An 11,988-nucleotide genomic window follows, 5' to 3' on the forward strand; every position below is an offset into this window, starting at 1 on the left:
TTCATTTTGATGATAGTTCATAGTTGTCATTCTAGTGGAATACATTTTCCATCCATTGGGGAACACATAGCAGTTGAGGATTGCAAACAACATTGCAAAGCATAAAAATTAACCTGGTACTTAACTAGGAAGTTTGGAGATCTATTAGACCTTCCCTGATGCAGCTCCACCTTATCCATAGCTGCTTCTTCATTTGCTTTTCTCCCAGCAGTGTTCCCTGGACGGACTCCTCAACGGACTGATGGCACCCAGTGATGGAGGGTACCAACAGCAGTTCCTTCAAGGCTTTCATTCTGATGGGTATATCTGACCATCCCCAGCTGGAGATGATTTTTTTCGTAGCTATCCTCATTTCTTACTTGCTGACCCTACTTGGGAACTCCACCATCATCCTGCTTTCCCACCTAGATTCCCGACTCCACACACCCATGTACTTTTTCCTAAGCAACCTCTCCTCCATGGACCTTGCCTTCACGACTAGCTCCATCCCCCAAATGCTGATCAATTTATGGGGCCCAGACAAGACCATCAGCTATGGTGGCTGTGTCACCCAACTCTATGTCTTCCTTTGGCTAGGGGGTACTGAGGGCATCCTGCTTGTGGTGATGGCATTCGACCGCTATGTGGCAGTTTGCCGACCCCTGCACTACACCATCATCATGAACCCCCGGCTTTGCTGGCAGCTGGCTGCCATTGCCTGGCTGTGTGGCTTGGGTAACTCTGTGATACAGTCAACGTTCACTTTCCAGCTCCCATTGTGTGGGCACCAGAAGGTGGACAATTTCGTGTGTGAGGTGCCCGCCATAATCAAACTGGCCTGTGGAGACACAAGTCTCAATGAGGCCATGCTCAATGGAGTCTGCACCTTCTTCACTGCCATCCCCCTGACCATCATCCTGATCTCCTACTGCAACATTGCTCAGGCGGCGCTGAAGATCCACTCAGCCGAGGGACGCCGCAAGGCCTTTAACACGTGTCTCTCCCATCTGGTGGTGGTGCTCCTCTTTTTTGGCTCAGTCATCTATGAATATCTGCTTCCAGCTAAGACCAGCAATCAGGACCAGGACAAATTCATTTCCCTCTTCTACTCCGTGGTGACGCCCGTGGTGAATCCCCTCATCTACACTCTGAGGAACAATGAGGTGAAGGGGGCACTGCGACGGCTGCTGAGGAAGGGAAGGGAAGTAGGCTGAGAGAAGTAAGAACTCGTCCATCATATAATGTCTCTTCATCTCTAGACGCTTTTTCTCCTTATCTCTCTGATCAGGTGAACATGAGGTTACTGACTTGACACGTTCCCAAGAACCCTAAGCTATCAGGACATGCTTAGTCTTATTTAAAATGTTTTACACTTATTTACCCAAACACCTACTGTGTGCCACAGATAACACAGTTGGCATGTGTGGTTCAAGGCCCAGGGGTTATTGACATAGTTCAGACCTATCACTATGTGTCTGTCTCCAGTGTCCGTGTGTTATTAAACTTTAGATTTCTATAGAATTCTACACTCTCTAAAGAAATCACCTTTACTTGCAGTATCTTATACGTTAGTCTAATTTCACAAAATCAAACCAGATATTCTTAACCCCATATGAAGAACCTCACAGCTCATCTTAAATTGGTCAGTTCCTCTGGGCGGAATACCCTTTGATTGTATTAAATGCAAAGGCTACATTTACTCGATTAAATTAAGATTAGGGCGTTGATTCAACCATGTCATTAGAGTGCGACTCAGCATTGAGTCCCAGCCCCCTTGGTGGGCTGATAAAACAGACTTTCAACAAAGAGTAGGAGATACACAGGGTATCCTGCAGTCCTGGGAAAAGATGAGCCTGATAGTTTACAGCTGATCTTGTAAAGAGACCAGAACAGCTGGATCCGGAAAGAAACAATTCCCAGGAAGAGAGGCGAGCCTGATGTCAGCCTGCAGCTCAGATTGGAAGAAGCTGGAACTACAGAGCCTTAAGAGGGAAGAGGACGGCTGAACCCTCACAGATGGTGTGAGTCAACATGTGGCAACAGACTTTGGGTGAGGAAGTACTTCTTATGGTATCTTGAGTTGACTCTTTAGGGCCTTGTAACTTCTATCCCAAATAAATACCCTTTATTGAAGCCAACAGATTCCTGGTAGTTTGCATCAACACCCCTTTTGGCTGGCTAATACACCATCCAACATCTTTTCCCTCCTTTCTTTTTCTCTTCTTCGCAATATTTCTGTCTATGAATACAAACATCCATATATCTCTCCATCATCTTGCTTATCCTCTCCCTTATGTCCACATCCCATTCTTCCTTATGCCTCATCTAATATTTAATGAGAAAAGGCAGGAAAGTCAATCTGCTTTTCAATTCTAGCCAAAGAGAAATGTTTTGTTAAAATCATCCCACCTAAAATTGTCCGCCCTCATGTTTGATACAAGTATTGGAATGTGCTAGTTTGGTCAGTGGACTATGGAATGACCTGAGGTTCATTAAGCAATTTTACGAGCCCAAGAGCAATGATCCATCCATAAAGTATATCCTCTGCTCCAAGACCTTGACTCTCAATCTTACAATTCCTAGAACTCAGCAATCAGTCCAGCATGCACTGACTCACTTCAAGGAGCTCAGGTATTAGAATCAGAATGCCAACTTGTGATTCTGTGCATTAATAGAATTCCCAAAGGAACCCCTACCCACCATAGTTCATATACTATTTCCCCAGGCAGAGAAGCCAGGTTAGTGTGAGAAAGTTCCTTGACAACTACATTATCAGAGAAAAGCAAGTCAGTAAGTTTTAGGCCTACTTTCAAAAAGGTCTTCGGCCATTCGACCCCCCACTGTACCTATAAACACATGCCTCATCCATAGTAGATACTCAATAAGTGCTTAATGAATTGAGTCAACCCATCTCATGGGCTCTGCTTTTTCATACTTGCAACTAAATTTGTCAAATGGACGTTTTTGTATTGGCAGCTTGGGGTTATCCTGTCCCTTGGACAACACTGAAAAACAATGACAAATTTCCCATCTCCACATTTCCTTAATGCTCTCTAAAGACACCTAATTACATTACATTTTATTGTCTTGTCCATTGTTTGTTTATTTCAGTTGCAGATCTATGCCATGTTCTATTCTCTCATTTCCTTATACAGAAATACTGAGGTATGTCTCCAGGAACAGACAATTGGTGCCATTCTCTTGGTGAATTCATCCAAGTCCAGAGTCTTACAAGCTCAAAAACTTGGTTGATAAATGCACTCAGATGACATAATTCTTAGGAGGTAGACTCACATAAGCTAAGCTCCTAAATGTTGAGGTATAAACCAGAATTCCAGTTAATTAGTTTATGAGAACTGGAACCACAAGGAGGCTGAATGGTCACATCCTCCAGCTGTTTCATTTAAGATGGGAAATGACATTAAATTTCCATTGTTTAAGCTATCCATTTGCATGATATTTGTTTGAGTAGCCCAGGAAATTAAAACACATGGTCATCATCATCATCTCCACTGCGAAGTCGTTTTTTACCTAATGTGATAAAGGTTCATTCTCTGTGCTGTTTCCCCAGTAACCCTGTATAGTGGGAAGATTCTGGGCTTGCAGTCATGGAGATGGGTTCAAATCTTAGCTCTGCTGTCCCTTAACTGTGCCCAGCAGTAAAATAAGCACTGTACCTTGAAGGGTGGTTGTGTGGATCAAACAAGATTAGATACATACAGTACTTGGTACATGGCAAATAGTACTGATGAAATAAGAAACTATTTCCTCTGATAGTAATTCTACATAATACACTAATTTTAACTCATTTGTTACTTGGTCTCTCACCATCATCCACACCCCAACTAGAAAGTGGCTCAAGGACAGAGGCTGTGTCTTAGTGTCACTGCAGGGGATGTGTGTAAGGATGTACCTGGCACAGAATGAATGATAAGTGTATGTTTGTTGAATATTTTTATTGTGGTAAAACACATGTAACATATAATTTTCCATTTTAACCATTTTAAGTGTACAATTTGGTGGTATTAATTACATTCACAACACTCTGCCACCATGATCACGATTTCCAAAATTTTCATCACCCCAAATAGAAATTCTGTACTGATCAAGCAATAATGCCCAGCTCACCCTTTACTTCATGCCCTGGTAATCTGTATTCTAACTTTCTGGCTCTATGAATTTGACTATTTTAGATAACCCAAATAAGTGGAATCATATAACAGCTACCCTTTTGTGCCTGGTTTATTTCATACAATTTATGCCTTATTTCACACAACTTATGCCTGACTTATTTCATACAACACAGATTTCAAGATTCATCCATGTGAAAGGCAGGAAGAGATGAGAGGTGGAGGCGTCTTCGGGACATGGAGCTGCCCTGGATGGTGCTTCAGAGGTAATCACCGGACATTGTAAATCCTCACAGGGCCTACATGATGGAATAGAGGAGAGTATGGGCCATGATGTGAACCAATGTATATGAGGTGCAGAGGTGCCCAAAGATGTACTTACCAAATCCAATGGATGTGTCATGATGATGGGAACGAGTGTTGTTGGGGGGGGGGGAGAGGGGGGGTGGGGGGGTGGGGTTGAATGGGACCTCACATATATATTTTTAATGTAATATTATTACAAAGTCAATAAAAAATAAAAAAATTTAAAAAAAAAAAAAAAAAAAGATTCATCCATGTGTAGAATGTATCATAACTTCATTGCTTTTTATGGCTGAATAACATTCCATTGTCTAGATATACCACATCATCTTTATATATTAAACAGTTGGGTGTATTCTCTTCAATGAGATGATGATGCTCACTGAGGCTGCCCTGATAGTAATCAACTCATTTGTTTACATCCTGGCTTCATATATCCCTATCACCTGTGCTGTGCTGAGAGTCCCATCCAGAAAGCCTTCTGGGAAGGACACTTGGGAAGAAATGACAGGCAGAAGGAAGGAAGTGTGGCCATATGATACCTAGTCTGTTGGGGAAGTAGCCATCAGATACGGCTGGAGTTCGTGTGTGACTATAGAGTGGAGAGAGAGAGAAGAATGGAGGAAAAGTCAGACGGCAGATCACATAACCCTATAAATATGTGAGGGGACAACACATGTTGGTTTGCTTGGCAGATTCCCGATTTAACCTTTAATTGTTGATAAACAGCACATCTTATTTTCCCAGCTTCTAAAAGAAAATGACCGTACAATGGGTTGGCTTATACAATGAACTTTATTGGCTCATGGTTTTGAGGCTAGGAGAAGTCCAAAATCACGGTGCCAGCAAGGTGAGGCTTTCTCCTCACAGACTGTGCTTCCTGGGCTGGCCGCTGGCCTTCCTCGGAACTTGGCTTTTCTGCCACGTGGCAAGGCAGAGGGCAACACCTTCTTTCACCTTTGGGTTCTGTTGACTTCCAGCCTCTTGCTCCTCCCTGTGGCTTTCTCTCTGTGGCCTTCGCTATCAATCTTCCAGTAACAGAATTAAGACCCTTCCTGATTCAGTTGGCTGCACCTTAGCTAAAAATACCATCTTCAAAAAGTCCTATATGAAACGGGTCCAGGCCCACAGGACTGGATTAAGATTAAAAACATGTTTTTCAGCAGTTCATTATTCAACCTACCACACCCCCCTTCACTCATAAGTACCATGGTTTGGATTACAAATTATATAGTCACTCCACGATAAGTCATATTGAGTGGTTTGGATTTAATCTACAATCAGTGTAAATACCTTCAAAGACTGCAATCCCAGGAAGGATCTGATCTTCTTGTCATTTTTTAGAGACCCCTGTGGCTGCTCTGTTGTGTGTGACATGGAAGAAGGGAAATTGGAAGGCAGAGAGACCAACTTCAGAGTGTTACAACAGTCCTGGAAGAGGTGAGACCCTGAACAATGGCAAACGTGAAAGGTAGGGAATAATTCTGAAGGATGCTAAGGAGGAGAGCAGAGCCCTTAGTAACTAATTGGATATGTGGAATAAGGGAGCAGGTGGGGGTGGTTGTAACATGTTGGTACCACTGAGATCAGCAAATCCAACAGGAGAGAGATATGTGGCGTTAGTCTATATAGTGTGGGTGATAGTACCTGATGGTGGCAGTAGGGAGATGGTGGGTTCCACTGAGGACATGTGGGTGTGAAGCTATAAAAGACAGTCAGATGGAGTGCTCTAGGAGTTGGGCAGTGTGTAGCTACAGGTCAAGGGAAAGCTTGACAGATATGGATTCATAACTCACCACTATAGGTTTAGTTAAAGACAGGAAAGTGGGTATACAATCTCACTCTCTGTTCAATAATTAACTCAAAATGGATCAAAGACTTAAGAGCCAGGACCATAAAACTACTAGAAGAAAAATTTAGGGAAACATCTGCAAGACCTTTAGTAGTTGTACTTTCTTGGACCTTGCACCCAAAGAACCTGCAACAAAAGAAAAAATAGATAAGTGGGACCTCCTCCTCCAATTTAAACACTCTTGCACCTCACAGGACTTTGTCATAAGAGTGAAAAGGCACCCAACTCAATGGGAGAAAGTATTTGGAAACCACATATCTCATAAGGGTTTAATATCCAGGATATATAAATAGATGTTATAATTGAATGATAAAAAGACAAACGACCCAATTAAAAAATGGGCAAAAGACTTGAATAGACATTTGTCCAAAGAAGAAATAAATATAGCAAAAAAACACACGAAGAAATTCTGACCATCACTAATGATTACAGAAATGAAAATCAAAATTACAATGCAATTTCATTTCTCACCTATCAGAATGACCACTATTAAAAAGACAGAGGACTACAAGTGTTGGAGAGGATGTAGAGAGATATTCACTGTTGGTGGGAATGCAGAATGGTACAGTCACTGTGGAGGACTGTTTGGCAGTTCCTAAAGAAGTAGACTATACCTTGCCACGTGACCCTGCAATATCACTGCTAGGTATACACCCAGAAGAACTGAGAGCAGTGACACAAACAGACATCTGCACACTGATGTTCATAGTGGCATTATTCCCGATTGCCAAAAGTTGGAAACAACCCGCGTGTTCATCAACAGATGAATGGATAAACAAACTGTGGTGTATTCACATTATTATGCAGTTGTAAGAAGAAATGAAGTTCGTAAAGCATATAACAATATGGATAAACCTGGAGGACAATAGGTTGAGTGAAGCAAGCCAGACACAAAAAGTCAAGCACTGTATGATTGCATTCCTATGAACCAAATATATTGTGTAACATAGTATATGGTTCAAAAAATCTTGTATCTATCCAGTACGTTTAACTGAGAAATGTTTGTTTTATTCAACTGCTTTCTTTTTAGCTTTTAAATGTTTATATTTTTAATTATTAAATGGACAAAATAAAAATTTTTTAAAAAGAAAGTGAGTGTAATTATCCAAAGACAGAACGTAGAGTGAGACAGAAGTCCAAAACTAAACCTCAGGAGGACAAAAAAAACCACACATGGGAATATAGAGGAGGAGGCGACAAAATAACTGTAGCTGGGAGACAGAGAACAAGAGAAGATTGTTTAAGAATCTAATGGAACCCTTCTGTTTGAAAAAGAAACTAATGTCTAACAATAGTATATGAGTGAAGAAACAAGTAGAATGACTGGATAACATCATTGTGTTTTGCAAAATCACGTTTCCAAATAAAATATAAACAATGTTATCAATGAATAGTGAAAAGACAAATGGACCTTTGGTCAGGCATCATGGCATAGCTGTTATTTTTCATTTGCTGTCATGCTGTCGTTTTTACTAACTTTGAACTGTAGGAGCTACCAACTTCGGTATTTCTGGTTGGGATCTTCAGAAGCACATGCCAAGGCAGAGTTTGGGTGATGCGAGATGTTGACTAGGGATCACTTCCAGTGGAAGGGAGGGAGCAGAAGCAGAACTGTGCAGTGGGAAAAGAGACACTCAGACGAAGGCTCCACACAGCCACAGGAAACACTGGGGACTACACGGCTCATCTGAGTTGTGGATGAGCCTATAGACCCCACCTGGATCACTCACTCGATGTTGGCCACCAGGGAATGGTGTGACATCCTGAGAGGTCCAGCTCTGCCTCTGAGGCCAACCTGGAAGGAGCACACGGTGGAAGGCGGTCTCCTGATGGCAAATTAAAATAAAAATACTTTTTGGAGGGACTTTTAATGATATAGATAAAATATTACATAATAATGTAATTAAAAAGCAGAATACAGTATTTTACAGAGAATATAATCTACATGTATTAATGTGTAAATGTGAATACATTTGGTTATGTGTGCACGGGAGAAAGACAATAGAAATTCAGAACTATTCATGACGCTTTCACTGAATGACTGCATTGTTAGAAGTTTAGATTCCCCTCTATATAATATTCAGCATTTTCAGAAACAATCCATAATAAGCATATATTATATTGTATAATTTCAAAATTTTAAAGAATGAATATAATGTGGAGGCATCATCCGTAGCCCTTCTTTCCAGGACAGGCTCTGGAGTCCGATCTTTTTTCTCACTCACGAGAAGCAGATACAGCAGGAAAGTCTTTAAAAGAAGCCCCTGACTGAGAACAGGAGCCCATTTCCCACATCACATAATTCAGACAGGTCATGGAGAATGGCCAGGTATACACACCTGGCAGCCCAAACCACAGAAAGCACAGGCAGTGATTTTTATCATTAAACAGAATTCAAGCAAAGAAAAGACTAAAAGCGCAAAAGTATTGTGTGTGTAATCCGTGAGTCTGTTACAGTCGTGAACCTCTGACCTGGCTGACTCCTGTGGACTGAGCAACTTAGGGGTTCTTTACCAACCAGTGGGAAGTATGGAACTGCATGGTGATCAAGCCAGCGGGCACGGGTGGAAATGATAGAAGGAAGGAAATATGACCCAATTCTCGCCCCAGTTGGTGAAGTGTCCCTCTGGTTATCGGTAGAAATGGCCAAGGATACAGACAGAGCTGTAACCCTAGATGTGAGCTACCATGTAACTTACAGTTGGGAAAAATTGGTTCAAAGTCATACCATATGCTAACTATACCCCCATAAAGTAAGGAAGTCAAATTGGATGGAGAGAAACTGAAAATAGTGAGTGAAGAATTCTTGGAATTCTGTGTGAATGGCCAGAGGACTGCTCTTCCCAGCACAAGATCTTTTTTTTTTAAAGATTTATTTATTTATTTATTTCTCTCCCCTTCCCCCCTCAACCCCGGTTGTATGTTCTCTGTGTCTGTTTGCTGCATCGTCTTTGTCCGCTTCTGTTGTTGTCAGCGGCACGGGAATCTGTGTCTCTTTTTGTTCAGCAGAAATCTTGTGCTGCCCCACAGAGAATTTCCAGGGACTCTGTTTTTCCCTTTACTAATATTACTCAGATTAGACATCAGGGTTCCTCTTTATGATGAGCAATCAGAAAGGATATTCACAGCAGCGTGACTGCAGCACAGAATGTACAGCAGAACCCTCCACCCTCACCCTGCTCAACCCTGGGCAACGTAAAGGAGGAAAAGTACCAACGGCTGGATCCCACCTCAGAGACTCCCATTTAATTGTTGACTTTTCACCCAGCAGCAGTCTATTTTCAAAGTTCCCCAGGTGGTACTAACATAGAGCCAGGACTGAAAACCACTGCTTTAAGTTCTCAGAGGATTTCCAAAAACAAAGTGCAAATGTATTTCCTACGTGAAGCTTTTGAAAGTGACCGTTTAGAAAGGAAAAACTCAGCTTCAATGAAAATAATTTGAACCATGGTAATTAAAACAAATATCACTCTCTACCTGAGAGTACAGGGTTGTAATTAAGTCAGAGTTAATTGATAAGTATCTATGGAGAGTACGTTTTCTGCTTATCACAGACACTTATCAATATAAGGATTGCTACATTATAGTGACTTGGCAAGTATTTATAGGACTGGGAATGAGAGGTCCACAATACTTTCATCACTAAGAACATGTCCTGCCCATCACTTTTCTTAGCGCCCCTTTCAAGTCCCTGTTCCTCAGGCTGTAGATGAAGGGGTTCAGCATAGGCGTCACCACTGTGTACAGCACAGTAGCTGCAGTGTCTTTCTCAGCTGAGTGTGAGGATGAAGGGTTGAAATACACAGCAATGATGGTGCCATAGAAGAGGGAAACTGCAGTGAGGTGGGAGCCACAGGTGGAGAAGGCTTTCAATTTTCCTTTTGTGGATGGGACTCTCAGAACAGCACGGGTGATATGGATATATGAAGCCAGTATGTATGCCAACGGGATCATCATTATCAGGGCAGCCTCAGTGACAATCATCATCTCATTGAGGTGTGTGTCAGAGCAGGAGAGTTTCAGCAGAGGACCAACATCACAGAAGAAGTGGGGGATGGTGTTGTCTGCACAGAATGAGAGTCGCGCCATCAGCAGGGTATGCAACAGACTATTGAGGTTGGACATGACCCATGATCCAATGACCAGCAGGGCACAGAGCTGATGGGACATCTTTGTTGAGTAGTGTAAGGGGTGGGAGATAGCAACAAAGCGGTCATAGGCCATCACAGCCAGGAGGAAATTGTCCATGTTAGTAAACACAATGAAGAAATACATCTGTGTGAGACACCCACGGAAGGAGATGGTCTGGATCCCAAGTATGTGATTGGTCAGCATCTTGGGGACGCTAGTGGAGGAGAAGCAGATGTCCACGAAGGACAGGTTGCAGAGGAAGAAGTACATAGGGGTGTGCAGACGGGAGTCTGCGCTGATGGCCAGGATGATGAGCAGGTTCCCCAGGACCGTGGCCAGGTACATGCTCAGGAAGAGCACGAAGAGGAGCTGCTGCTGCTGGGGCTTCCTGGAGAGACCCAGGAGGAGGAACTCGGAGACAGTAGACTGGTTTTCCCGGTTCATGGGTGTGGGGGTCTGGGCCAAATGCAGACAAAGCCTGATAGATTCAATAGCCTGGAAAAGGATGATTACGGTGAGGCAATTAAGAAGGTTACAAAGGGAAAGACCACGTGATATATGTAAAATACTAGAATTTCTCTTCAGCAGCCAGATCTCTTTCAAGTCTCCATTACTTCGTGAGAAGAGTAAATACAAACGCTCTTGTATACAGAGCACCACGGACAGGACACTCAGGCCAGTGATGACCGTGGTTTTGTCTCTAGAGCCTTCTCTCCTGATTGAACTTTTTACCCTCACCATGAATTCTGACAAAGCAAATGTTATCAAACACTACAAATATAAGAATATTAATGAAGACTTTTATATTCATAATGCATATGGAGAACATCTATACAAAACGTTACCATGACTGACATTGAATCCAGGGGGCTCCTGTCATCAATATGCTAAGTGGTCTTGCTGTAAAGAAAGTTTTTAATGTCTCTGAGTTTCAGTTTTATGTTTTCTGATCTGGCTGTGTCACACATACTTTTTTAATTATCTTTTTATTTTATTTTATCTAATTAGGGAAGTTGTAGGTTTACAGAAAAATCATGTAAAAATCACAGCATTCCCATTTACTCCCTATTTTGGTACCTTTGTTACAACTGATGAAGGAAGATCAAAATGGTCACATTCTTAACACGCATGCTCTGAGCATTATCTCAGCAATCACTCCACAGCTGACCCCAGGGTGATGATGATAAGGCCACTGCTGCTGATGCCGCCCTCGGCTGCCGCTTGCAGGCACTCTCAGGAGGTCTGGGTCAGGCCTTCTGGGCTGTGTCTCCTGAGCTCCCTGGTCAAACAGGGAGAAGTAAAATGGAGATGACCCAAAGGTATGAGAGGCTCTCAGCTGGTTGCACCAATTGATAAACGCCCGTTGGTGTTACCCAGAGTTAAGGGACTCATCAGCACACAGGCAGGACCTTCCCTGGTCAGCGCAGGGTGATTTCAGGGCACAGATGATGAGTTCAGAATTGTTCCTGTAGCTCCACCTGAAAGAAAGACGTGGTGAGGCGCCCCCTCAAGGCTTCGCCTCCTAACAAGCATTTATTCATGAAGCCCCCTGGTCTGACTCTCACCTAGGAAGAACTGCTGTCCTCGATGGCA

General features: G+C 42.6%; 2 protein-coding genes across 2 annotated transcripts; one reads left to right on the forward strand and one right to left on the reverse strand.

Moving 5' to 3' along the window:
- Nucleotides 1-254: 254 nt before the first annotated feature.
- Nucleotides 255-1,193, forward strand: LOC101415977 (olfactory receptor 2C1-like). The gene has a single exon (XM_004475861.1). It carries the CDS (start codon nt 255-257, stop codon nt 1,191-1,193), a length of 939 nt encoding a protein of 312 aa, XP_004475918.1.
- Nucleotides 1,194-9,906: 8,713 nt separating this feature from the next.
- On the reverse strand, nt 9,907-10,839 carry LOC101422565 (olfactory receptor 1F1-like). Its single transcript, XM_004475870.1, has one exon. It carries the CDS (start codon nt 10,837-10,839, stop codon nt 9,907-9,909), a length of 933 nt encoding a protein of 310 aa, XP_004475927.1.
- Nucleotides 10,840-11,988: the final 1,149 nt, after the last annotated feature.

This window comes from Dasypus novemcinctus, chromosome 23, assembly GCF_030445035.2.
Source record: "Dasypus novemcinctus isolate mDasNov1 chromosome 23, mDasNov1.1.hap2, whole genome shotgun sequence".
Classification (NCBI taxonomy): domain Eukaryota; kingdom Metazoa; phylum Chordata; class Mammalia; order Cingulata; family Dasypodidae; genus Dasypus; species Dasypus novemcinctus.

Bases quoted from the DNA above. Each gene is read 5' to 3' on its own strand.
- LOC101415977 (XM_004475861.1), top strand. From the start codon at position 255: ATGGAGGGTACCAACAGCAGTTCCTTCAAGGCTTTCATTCTGATGGGT.
- LOC101422565 (XM_004475870.1), bottom strand. From the start codon at position 10,839: ATGAACCGGGAAAACCAGTCTACTGTCTCCGAGTTCCTCCTCCTGGGT.